The sequence below is a fragment of the Telopea speciosissima genome, chromosome 9, assembly GCF_018873765.1.
Source record: "Telopea speciosissima isolate NSW1024214 ecotype Mountain lineage chromosome 9, Tspe_v1, whole genome shotgun sequence".
Taxonomy (NCBI): Eukaryota; Viridiplantae; Streptophyta; class Magnoliopsida; order Proteales; family Proteaceae; genus Telopea; species Telopea speciosissima.
The window spans coordinates 26,222,980-26,234,450 of NC_057924.1; the positions used below are offsets into that span (position 1 = coordinate 26,222,980).

An 11,471-nucleotide genomic window follows, 5' to 3' on the forward strand; every position below is an offset into this window, starting at 1 on the left:
CAGCAGAGTCGTGGACTATCTTCTACCTCTTGAGAGTCATGATTCTGAAATTCTTCTCCAAGTTTCAAGACCAAAAATTAAATTTGCTGAAGATGCCATCAGCAAGAACCCATCAGCAAATCAGCACGGTAGCAGAACTCAAGAAAAACACCTTCGACTCCACCAATCGAAACAATCGTACCACAGAAGCAGCAGAAATCAGGGTTACATATCTTAACACCAACAGCAAGAGAAATCGATGGAGCCATCGCTTAGGGCAGCAGCAGAAATCGAGAACAATACAATACTGTCGGACAATCCAGCAGAGTAGAAAAGCAACATATCAATCTCCTTCAACCCTCTTCTTCGATCGAACAAAACCGAAGGATCCGCAACAATAATAAATTGAACCGTAGCAGTATAATTTTGACAGGGAGCAATGAGGTAGAGCAACAAAATCGAAGAGAGACACCAGCAGTAGCAAGTCTTTAGCAATCAATTAAAAAAAAACAGCAGTAGCAATCGATACGATATGATTCACATCACTGCTAGCAAACTTTCGAACTAAACATGTATGATTTTCCACACTAAATCTTCATGGAAACCCTAGTTCGTTTTCTTCTTGAACTAGGGTTTCATTCTTCAAACTAGAAACCCAAAACGACTCTCAGAAAGGCTTTGATGGAGAGAACCAGGTGCTAGTTAGTGCTCTGATACCATGTAGAGAACCTAGGACCTGTAACCAGTAACCTTAGAGAGAGAAGAGAAGAGAGAAAAGAGAGAATGAGAGAATAATTGCTTGTATTAATTGATAGGTAAGCCCCTCTATTTATAATAGAGGGGAAAGTTAGAAGAGACTAAAATAGGCGATGTGGGACTAAAACCCACATAGCCGACTTACACTTAATAACATAAAAACTACCCCAAAAAGACCAGAATATCGTGGCGGTATTCTGGAGTACATATTCCAACACTTGGAATGGTCATTCAAAGTAGGGTCAAGCTTCTTAAGATCATCCTCAGTGGGTGGCTCGAACTTGTAGGAGGGCAGTAGCTCTTTGATAGGCGAGGAAGGCTGGACTTCCGGCTGGGTAGCAGCCTCTTGAATCATCACATGAATACCTCTTGTATCATTACCCAAGTCTTCATAGTAATTAGCCAAATCATCATCATCGACAGGATAGGCTTCTAAGCCCTCTTCTTCATCATCATCATCGGCTTCTTCCTTTGCAGCCACGTTGATGGTCTTCTTCTTGTGTGGGCAGTCCTTAGCAATATGTCCCTTTTTCCTGACAGTAGAAACAAGTGACGGGTTCATTACGTCCCATAGGAGCTTTACCTTTATCATCAACACGTGGGGGAGCAGTAGAACAAAAGATGTTGCTTATAGAGGGACCCTTTCATGAGGTGCTAGGGCCGGTGTAGCTCGGCTTGGAAGTAGAACCCAGCTGTTTACTTGAAGCCAGTAGCTCCTCTGCCTTCAAGGCCTTCTCAAAGCAATCACGGATGTCTGTAACTTTGACCACACCAATTGCTCTGTTTATCTCACTTGTCAAACTCAACCTGAATCGTGAAAGCATCTGGATGCCCTCCTCTCTAATGCCAGTGCGAGAAGAAAGTGCATCAAATTTCTGCATGTACTCAGATACAGTCATGGTCCCGTGGCGTAGGGAGTTGAATTGATCCTGTAACTGAGCCCTGAAGTGCCTTGGCAAGTACTTCTTACTCAGGTCGTATTTCATGTCCTCCCAAGTACAGGGTGCAATCCCGTCAAAGTCCATCTCCCTTTCAGTGGTCCTCCACCACTCACGTGCTGGTCCAACAAGTTTAGTACGGACTAGCTTCATCTTCCTCTCTTCAGACAGATCATACCAGTCAAATAATCGTCCAGGGCAGCAAGCCAGTCATAAAATACCTGAGGGTCATGATCACCATCAAATTCTTTCAGTTCAAGTTTCACCTTCTAATTGTCAGTGTAGCGACGGTTAAGACCTTGTTCCCCAGTGAAGTAGGATCTCATGTAATTTCATTAAAAACCTATTTTTGACCTATCTGATTCACATGTTCATAACAGATCCTGGTTTATTGGCTCCTAGTTGGTCTCCTACCAATCTAAGACTACATTAAGAGGTATCAGAGCATGGATGAACATGGAAGACAAAGCGTTGTCAGCACCCGATCCTATGGCAAAGGTTATTCAAATGTTGTTTCCCTCTCATCACTGCAAAACTTGAGGACGAATTTTTTCAAGCTGGAGGTAGTTGATGCAGATTCATCACCGAAATAGACTTATTTTAATGGGAATAAGTCTAGGGTTGGGTTACACACATGTTGAGCTTTTGATCCCATGGGTTTTCTATGTAATAAGCAACTTTTATGGGCCTAAAATATGGGTAATAAGGTTGCATACGGGATTTGTTGTTTTAGTTCCATACTTAGTTTTATTTTGGTGTTTTTATTAATAATTTAAACCGGTTCAACCAATGGTTCAACCAAACCCTAACCCTAATTTCTCCAAAAACCTATTTTTGACCTAGTCGATTCACCTGTTCATAACAGATCCTGGTTTACTGGCTCCTAGTTGGTCTTCTACCAATCTAGGTCTACATTACCTTGTTTTGCTGATTTTTTGTTATTTTTACTCAAACTCCCATTAATTGACCCTCTAACCCATATGGGTCACTCCTGATGGCCTTCTAATGTTCTTAAATGATAATTAAACTATAGTAACGATTCATACCATTAATTATATAGGTGGTTTTGATTGTGCACATTCTTGTGAACTTTAAAGCACTTAGATCAAAGAAAGGAGCTAAAGACTGTTACACCCATGCCAAAAAATCCGAGCTAAATCGAATTTTTGTTGTAGGTCCTGAACTGTAGGTTGTCGATGTCAGAACTCTATGGTATATACCATAGTTATCAAGACTGGCAACGCCATTGCGTCCAGGCTCCTTGGTCGCCTTGGACGCCATGGCTGTCGCCTTGGTTTTTTTACCATCTAAACCGCCATGGTCGCTTTCCCACCTTGATAACTATGGTATATAGCCCCGATCAAGGTTTTAAAAAATGTAGAGTGGGCAAAAAGATCAACACCATTGAGAGAGAAGGCACCTCGGCCATGTACTTGTTTGATCCATACTCTGATGTACGGGCAATAACAGGTAAATCTCCCACCTTGTTCTTACTTACCTGCACTCCATTTCAATCATGAGTATGATCCATTGAAGGTAGGCATAAAGTGGATAAGACCCCACAGGCAATGCAGCAATATTCAGCAGAGCTGAATTGATCGGCAGATTCACAACCGCCGATCACATCCATCGATCAACCCAAAGACCCTTGTACCGACTTACTCCTCATGTACATATGTAATGTGTAATAAGAACCGCAGCAGATATCTGTAGGGATTGCCAGATAACTAGTGATGAGTTGTCGAGACAAGTGATCCGTATCTGCTACGAGTCATTGGTTAAGGAGTACCGGTATTGTAATGCTCGGTTGTAGTGGCGTTACTGTAATAAGCCCTAGCGGCATTTCCGTAATTAAACATTGATGGTATTAATGTAAGTAAATTAATTACGATGGCAATAGGGATTGTTACAGCCTAGTAACAATATTGTAATTATAGATATACATAAAGCATTAATTACAATGGCATTTTAGTAAATAAATATGAATGGCATACTTATATATTATACTATATAGTATGACTATATATATTAGAATGGCATTATTGTAATATTATGACAATGGAAATATTGTAAATAAGTGGTATAGTGAGGGTAGAGATAATAGTGGCATATTAGTAATTATGCCCTAATAGCATAGATGTAATTACCTTAGGGTCAAAGGATATTCTAGTCTTTACACTAATTAGGGGTCCAATAGTATTTTGACATGTGCTAGCCACATGTCACCCCTAGGCCAACAAATTGCAAGGCACATACTACACTTGCCACCAAGCTAAGGAGAAGGGTGGCATAAGGGGTTAACTAAGCTAACTCTAAGGAGGAGGTGTAAGGAGAGACAACTAGTGGGTTAGGGTAAGGTGGCCACTACCTTAAACTAACTCTAGCTATTGACTAAGGTCTTTTCCTACTCATACATATGAGGCTAACCCTCATTTCTTACTTAGTCATTTTGATAGCAAGGAAGAAAGAGAGAAAAGAATAAGATAGGAGGCTTAAAGCTCCATTGATTACCTTGTATTGCTGATCATCTTCATTTGATTTTGAGCTCAAGAACCCTCACCAAGGATGGTTATTTGGTTCTTCAAATCAGATAAGAACTCTAGTCTCTTAGCCCTCTAGTTTGTATAAATTGGGATTAAGAACGTATGGGAATTGTGAGGTTCTAATGATAAATTTAATGGAGGATTTAGGTGATTGAAATTCAGGTGAGAAGATTGGGTTATGTACTTAAAATGGAATGGACAAAGAATGAATAAGAGATTATAATGAACTATAATACAAATCCCAACTCAAAATTTATTTTTTGTGAAATTCTTCTATTCTGGTAGATTGACCCCTGTTTAGTAAAAATGATATAAATTCATCATCAAAACTTCAAATGCTTTGATTCTTGATTTGTTAGAAACTAGACCCATAGAGCTTCATTTTGTTAGAAGAAACCATTGTTCAATTTTGTCTCTAAGTGAACTGAAATTTCACTTCAAGTTGGGAGATATGTTCCGTCAGAAAATCAAATTCTTCTTCTATTCTGGCAAGTAGACCTCTATTTAGTTAAAATGATATAACTTCATCATCCGAACTTCAAATGCTTTGATTCTTGATTTGTTAGGAACTACACTCATAGGGATTCGCTTTGTTAGAAATATCCTTCGTCCATTTCTGTCGCTAAGTGGACTGAAACTGCACTTGAAATTGGGGAAGGAATTCTGCCCAAGAGGTATTTTTGGGTAGTTTTTCTATTCTGGACAGTACCTTTAGACCCGATTTGGGATACCTTCCCCTGGGATATTGGTGAATGTCTAAACACGGAAAAGAGAGATAATTAAGTTAGCTTTCCAACGCAAAAAGATCCAGCGCAATGGGAGGTCATTTGACTGAGATATGGCCAATATACTGGGCTGTGGTCACTCTGCCAGTGCAACAGAACCACTGGATTGATCAGCGACTCCAGCTGCGGATCCACTGCCGCCAATCACATCCGCCACACTTACTGTCTGAACCATAATTTGGTTCTTGTTTCAAATGGTCTTAGAACCAGGTATTGGCCCTTATTTATGCCAAATATCATTTACGTATTACTTAAGATGTTATTCATAAATAAGCAAATACCCCCCTATTTGAATCCAATAAAAATAGTTAAAAAATCAAATTCCAAAAGGAAAAACAGTCAACCCCCCAGTTCAAGAACAAAAACTGGATTTTCGACGGTAGACAAAATTTTCAACTTTCTAATGCTAAGGTTTTTCTCAAATCTAAAAATTTTATAAATCTTAATATGGTAAAACATTGCTAAAAACCAAAAGTGCGGTAAAATATTCATTTGTTTTTATATCTAAAAAAATCTTTTCATTCAGAGCGATTTTGACAACATTCGCGTATACCAAATAAGGTTTGACCGGAACATATATTCTTCAATATAAATCAGATTTAAGCAATTTGGGATTTGTTGGAAAGCTGGTTTTGTGCTCTACCTAATACTAAAAGTCTTATGTAAAAATAAAATCATTTGACTAGTCAAACTTCTTAGAGAACAAGAAAATTTCTCTAAATCGAGAACAATTTAATTATAGATAAGATCATATTTTCTTAGACCAATATAAACCAAATGTGAGACTAGTATAAACCAAATGTATGTTTGATTGTTTCAAACTTCCAATAGCTTGCTTCTTCGGTTCTGTTGTCTTCTAGTTCTATGTTGATTTTTGATGACTTAATGTGGCTTAATATTGATTTTTGATGACTTGATGTGACTTAATATGGCTTAATGTTGATTTTTGATGACCTGATAAGGGTTAGTTAATGTTGATTTTTTATGATATAAGGTATATATTGTAGCATACTAAATAATGTTAGAAAAGGGGGAAATAAAAAATAACACTTGGGGTCGCCTTAGTCGCCTAGGCGATGACTCGGCAGGCGCTTTGTCGCCTAAGCTCTTAGACACCCCTCCAACGTCTTGGGTCGCTTTGCCGTCGTGACAACTATGCTTGAGTTCCACTTACACACTCTTATTTATACATTTTTATTGTTAAATAGAAACCTAAACTACAAGGTGAAACCGACGGAATCGCTGGGACACGAACTTCAGTTGACTATCGGAACACTGAACAGGTGAGTGGGATAGACATTGATTTTTTTAAGGAATTTTATTTTTAATCCATTACTTGCCATACATGCATAATGAACTTATATTTTTGTATCTAAGTATGCCATATTCATACTTGCTTACCTTTCAGTCATTTTACTTGTTTAGGGAATCTCCGATGATGTGATGCTGAATTTATGTTATCTGTTTTGAATTTCGTGAATGGTACTAAAATAGAATAGATGTTGTAGTCGGCTTGGAAAAGAAGGGTATGGTGTGCTATAGTATGGGATGCGAGAACACTGTACGCTTCATACTATGTCATATAGAATTGCATGTGGTTAGGAAATAACATAACCCGTACTACGAACCCTTACCAACAGGGGTTAAGGTGTTGGATGCCATCTGTGTGAAAGTTATGCTTTTGCATGGCCGAGTCGATTAATTATACCCTTCGAGTCATTAGGATCGATGGTAGCACAGTGGTAACCAAGAGGGCTGGTCGGGCTGTCCAAGGATTGGTATGCTGGGGCTGGCTAGTTCTATCCGACTACTCAATATGGTTGTAACCGGGTATGGGATGAGGTTCTGTACTCGGAATATAGGTATTGGGGATTGTAGTAGTCCTTACGAACCTATTGACTTAGACATTGTTGTTAAGTGGATTAAATATTAAAATTGAACCCCATGCATATAGGTTTCATTTGTATTGCGATTGCTTCCATGGTTTATTTCATTCATTGGGCTCAGTGGAGCTCACCCTCGAGGAAACCTCCTTTTTAGATGGTTTTGCATGTGGAGATATTCCAATGTGGCGGAATGATGTTGATCCAGGAGTTATTACTGACTGTGACTTTGCGGAGTTGGAGCCCGAGGGGCATGACTTATCTTGTGTGTGTGTTTACTGTACATCTTTGTGATTTGGCCTAATGGATCAAGTTTCTTTCTCTTTGATGTATATGGACAATCCTTTTTGTTTAGATAAAATTTTACTGTAGGTATAGGCAGACTGTAAAGCTTAACTTAGTTACTTTTGTGTAACTAAATCCTACTGTAACCGAGATGTAAAGCTTAACTACTGAACCTTGTGTAAATATGTTATACATACAAATTAGAATTCTAATACTGATGTCTTTATTAATATTTGATCTTCCGCTGAAATTCTTTGATTATCTATGATTTGCTTGATTTTAGCTGTGTGTTAGCCACAGGACTAAGATCCTGATGGTTTTGGGAATGTCAATAGACATTCGGTCAGATAGGCCTGGGTCATTTCTAGGCAGGGTGTGACACAGACTGAGGAGGGGGTTTTAATATTGTGTGATGTAATGTATATTATGATGATGTCTAAGCTAAAGACTGAGGTGGGAGTTCATATAGTTTGTATGGACAAGTAACCTAATAAGACCTATTGGACAAGTAATCTAGTGACTGTGTTCCTAGAGCTTGTATGAACAAGTAATCTAACAACACCTGTTGGACAAGTAAGCTAGTGAGTATGTTCCTAGAGCTTGTACCAACAAGCTACCAGATGCAGGTTTATCACCAAAATGGGCTTATGTCTTTAGAAATAAGTCTAGGGTTGGGATGGATATACGTTGGGCCTTTGATCCCATGGGTTTTCTATGCAATAGGCCACTTTTATAGGCCTAAAATATGGGTAATTAGGTTGCGTATGGGAGTAGTTGTTTTAGTTCCATACTCGGTTTTATTTCGGTGTTTTTGTTCATAAATTGAACCAGTTCAACCAATTGTTCAATTTAAGTAATTTTAATAGTTTTCTTTTAAGTGTTTAATGGGGTTGGAATAAGACTTCGTTTGAGTCTTCAGTTTCCTAATCAATTTAAGTTACCTAATAGGTTAATGATTAGGTTAGGCCTTTCCTTTTTAGTGTAGGAGTCTATTTTTGAGTCTTTTATATAAGGTTGTAAGGGGTTCAATTATTGAACACGAATTTTAATATTAATGAAAGCTTTTGCTGCTCTTCTTCTCCATTGAAGATTTTTGTCTTGTATTTGATCAAGGCTGGTGAGATCGGTGTTTGATCCAATTGACACCTTGCGGTGGGAAGCCCGGGTGGTTCATTGGTGGGATTGGTGTTTGATCCAATCGATACCTAGCGGTGTGAAGCCCGGGTGGTACTTTTGAAGCTCTCCTTCAAGTTCTAGTTCAAGACTCAATTTTTATTCAAGTTTCAACTTCCAACAAGCTGCTACCAGGGAGTTTCTACAACAATAGTAAGTTAGAAGTGATCTCCATCCCCTCCATTCTTCTTCTAATCCTCTACAGCCCCAACCCTAGCTTTCCCCCTTCTGTTTTTTAATTTTCCAATAACCGAAAACCTATAACTATTCTTCTCCCCTTCTAGAAGGTCACATGCAAGGTGATTTTCACAATAATTCTGCCCAGCCAAATCTAACCGTTAGAACCTGCTAAAATTTTGATCGAATCTTCCTCAAACCCTAAGAGAGACTCAATCCAAATTTCATTACCATCCACCCAACTGATTGTTTGAAATTACAGTTTTACCGCTCTCTCCTATCTCTACTAGGAAACCTCCATAACTCCAGATTTAACCATCTGATTTAGCTGTAACTTTCATCTGATTTGCCCTAACACCCTATGCTTCTAGAAGCCCATCACTCTTCCCCAAAAAAGATACATCGGAAATCAATTCAATAATCTACATATGCTAATAAAAAGAATCTAATGGATTACCCAAATAATGGTAAATTGGTAATGTTCTATTCTATATGATGTTATACTATGCTTTTCTTTCATCTTCTTCGAGGAGTAAGCTACAATCCCAAATATTTGCGTTCATTTCCTACCTGCATACAACATCGTACACTTTTGCTGAATGTGGTGTATATGGGTTTAGCAACCCAATTTTAATTTATTTTCTAGTTTTCCTCTCAATAGGCAATGCAAAGTTTGTTTACGCATAGAATAAACTATACAAGTTTATGTCTATTCACTTGGGCATCTTTATCCATTCAGACAAGTATGTCTATGTACATCATTCATCATTATTCAACAGGATGAATCCAAATTTATAAATTTAGGAAACAGTGATCTATTAATGAAACTGAGAAAACCTCACTGATCCAATTTTTTGGCATGCATTTGGGTTGTGTTCCCATAGCTTTAAAACACTACTGATAACCTTCTTCTTGGCCTTTCCCTGTTTAACATATTCAAAAAAAAAATTCTAAATGTCCATAAATAAAGGCAATTGGCCGCTAACTAAAATCTACTTCTTCTGTCAAACTAAATGTAATGTAAAATTTTAAAAATTAATAATGAAAATGACATATCACTCAAATATTCAAATAAAAAAAATTGTTCAATGCTCCGCCAGTATGCCTGTCACGGAGCATTTCCACGACCAAGCATCTCCTGTCCCAAGGAAAGTGTGAAAGGTCATTTTCTGTGCATTAGCACACGGGGGGATACAGGGGAAGAGAAACCAAAATATGTTTTTTACGCATAAGCATTTTTGTCATCCTTTCTCTGTTGCAATTAAAACAGTAGACCCCTATGAATAAATTGGGTTTCTTCGATTAATCCAGCACACAAAAGTTCAACTTACCCACTTTCCACTTTCAAACTAGCCTTAACCAATTAAGATAAATGGAAATAAATAAAACACAGTCAAAAATGCAATCAACTCCCCCACCCCACAAATTAAAAAAAAAAAAAAAACAAAGACGACAGAAGGGAAGGAGTGAGGTGAGAAAGGAAAAATGAACACTAACATTCAACAATGGTCAAGCTCGAACAAGTTCCTTATCTTAAAGCCTTGAGAAGAATATTACCAGGGTTCCCAACAACAGCAGCAGCAGCACGTGCTCTCTTTTCTGCGTTAGCAATCTCTGCGCGCAGCTTTTCCACCTCACGAGCCATGGCAATCAGATTCTTCTCCATTGCTTGACCCTGTTCATAGTTTTCAGCATGCCCTTTCTTCTCATACTCAATAGCAGCCCTACATGCCCAAAATTACATCCACACATAAAGCATTAAAATTCCAATCAGGAAAATCAAATGATTCAAACAAACTTCCATACTACCTCGCTCGCTGCAATTCCTGTTTCATGTGCTCTATTTCAGCCTTCAAAACCGGCGTCTGCTGCAACTCCGAATTAGCTCTATCCAAATCCTGAGTAAGTGCTTGAACTTGACTAGTTAGCTCCTGCCTCGCAGCAGTGAGTTTCTGAATGTCAGCGCGAACTTGCAGAAGCTCCGCCCGCATAGCCTCCGCAGCACAAAGATCAGCTTCCATTTTCATGGACTTCTCAAAAGCTTCTCGAAGCTGAATATCCTTCTCTTGCTGCATCGACCCACCAAGATGGGCCATGCGTTGCAGCTCATGCTGGGCTGCCGCTAATTCCTGCTTTAATGCGACATGGGTGGCCGCCAACCTCTGGTTATCGATAAGTAGCCCTTGAATTTCTTGATGCTGAGCGGCTAATCTCTCTTCGATTATGGCAGGGTGAGGCGGTAGCGGCCTTGGGCCTCGCCCAAATTGAGCTTCTCTCATTTCTTCAAGAAGTGCAGGGTGGGGCATGGGACCGAGACCTCTAACGAATGTTGGTTCGTGCATGGGGGGAAGCCCGTAATGTGGTGCACCACTGATTGGATGGGGAGGTACACGATTTCTGCCTGACATGACCGAACCCTCGATTCAGAAGGTTGGGTTTAACAATCAAAGAACAGATTCTCCTGTAATCGAATGATCATTAAGAACGTTACAACAATCAAAAGCCAAACCAATATAAAAGCGCCGAAACAGGTTTAAACCTAAATTAACGAGAGAAAGACCTGAATCAAATCTTCAAGTGGGTAATAATATATATTCTAAAGAGATAAATCGACCGGTCAATATAATAAACCCTAACAGTCTAGAGAGAGAGAGAGAGAGAGAGGAAATAAGGGATAGTTGCAAAAGATGAACCTCAGCAAGTAATGTCGGGGTGACGCTCCTGCGAGTCCCAGAGTGAAATCGACTCCTGTAAACCCTACTTCGGGGCTGTCGGTTGACCACTGTTGAGGATAGTTCAAAGAATGCTACGGTTATGCTCTGTCCGTGGCTTCCGTTTGGTTGGACCGAAAAAAGGAGGCAAAGAAATCTTGGTGAAAAAGATTGTCACCATGGCAAATCATGGTCGTAATCTCGGTATTGGGATTGGATCGGTCTCTGGATTTGACCTAGA

General features: G+C 39.1%; 1 protein-coding gene across 1 annotated transcript in view; it reads right to left on the reverse strand.

Annotated features, from left to right (window-relative positions):
* Positions 1-10,941, reverse strand: part of LOC122641003 (protein FLX-like 1) — a 31,927-nt gene extending 20,986 nt beyond the window's left edge. The window contains exons 1-2 of the mRNA XM_043834315.1: positions 10,329-10,941; positions 10,077-10,243 (exon numbers count right to left, since the gene is read on the reverse strand). Coding sequence (XP_043690250.1) covers positions 10,077-10,243; positions 10,329-10,927 — 766 coding nt within the window. The 5' untranslated portion in view covers positions 10,928-10,941. The remainder of the gene's footprint in view (positions 1-10,076; positions 10,244-10,328) is intronic.
* Between the last annotated feature and the right edge of the window lie 530 nt (positions 10,942-11,471).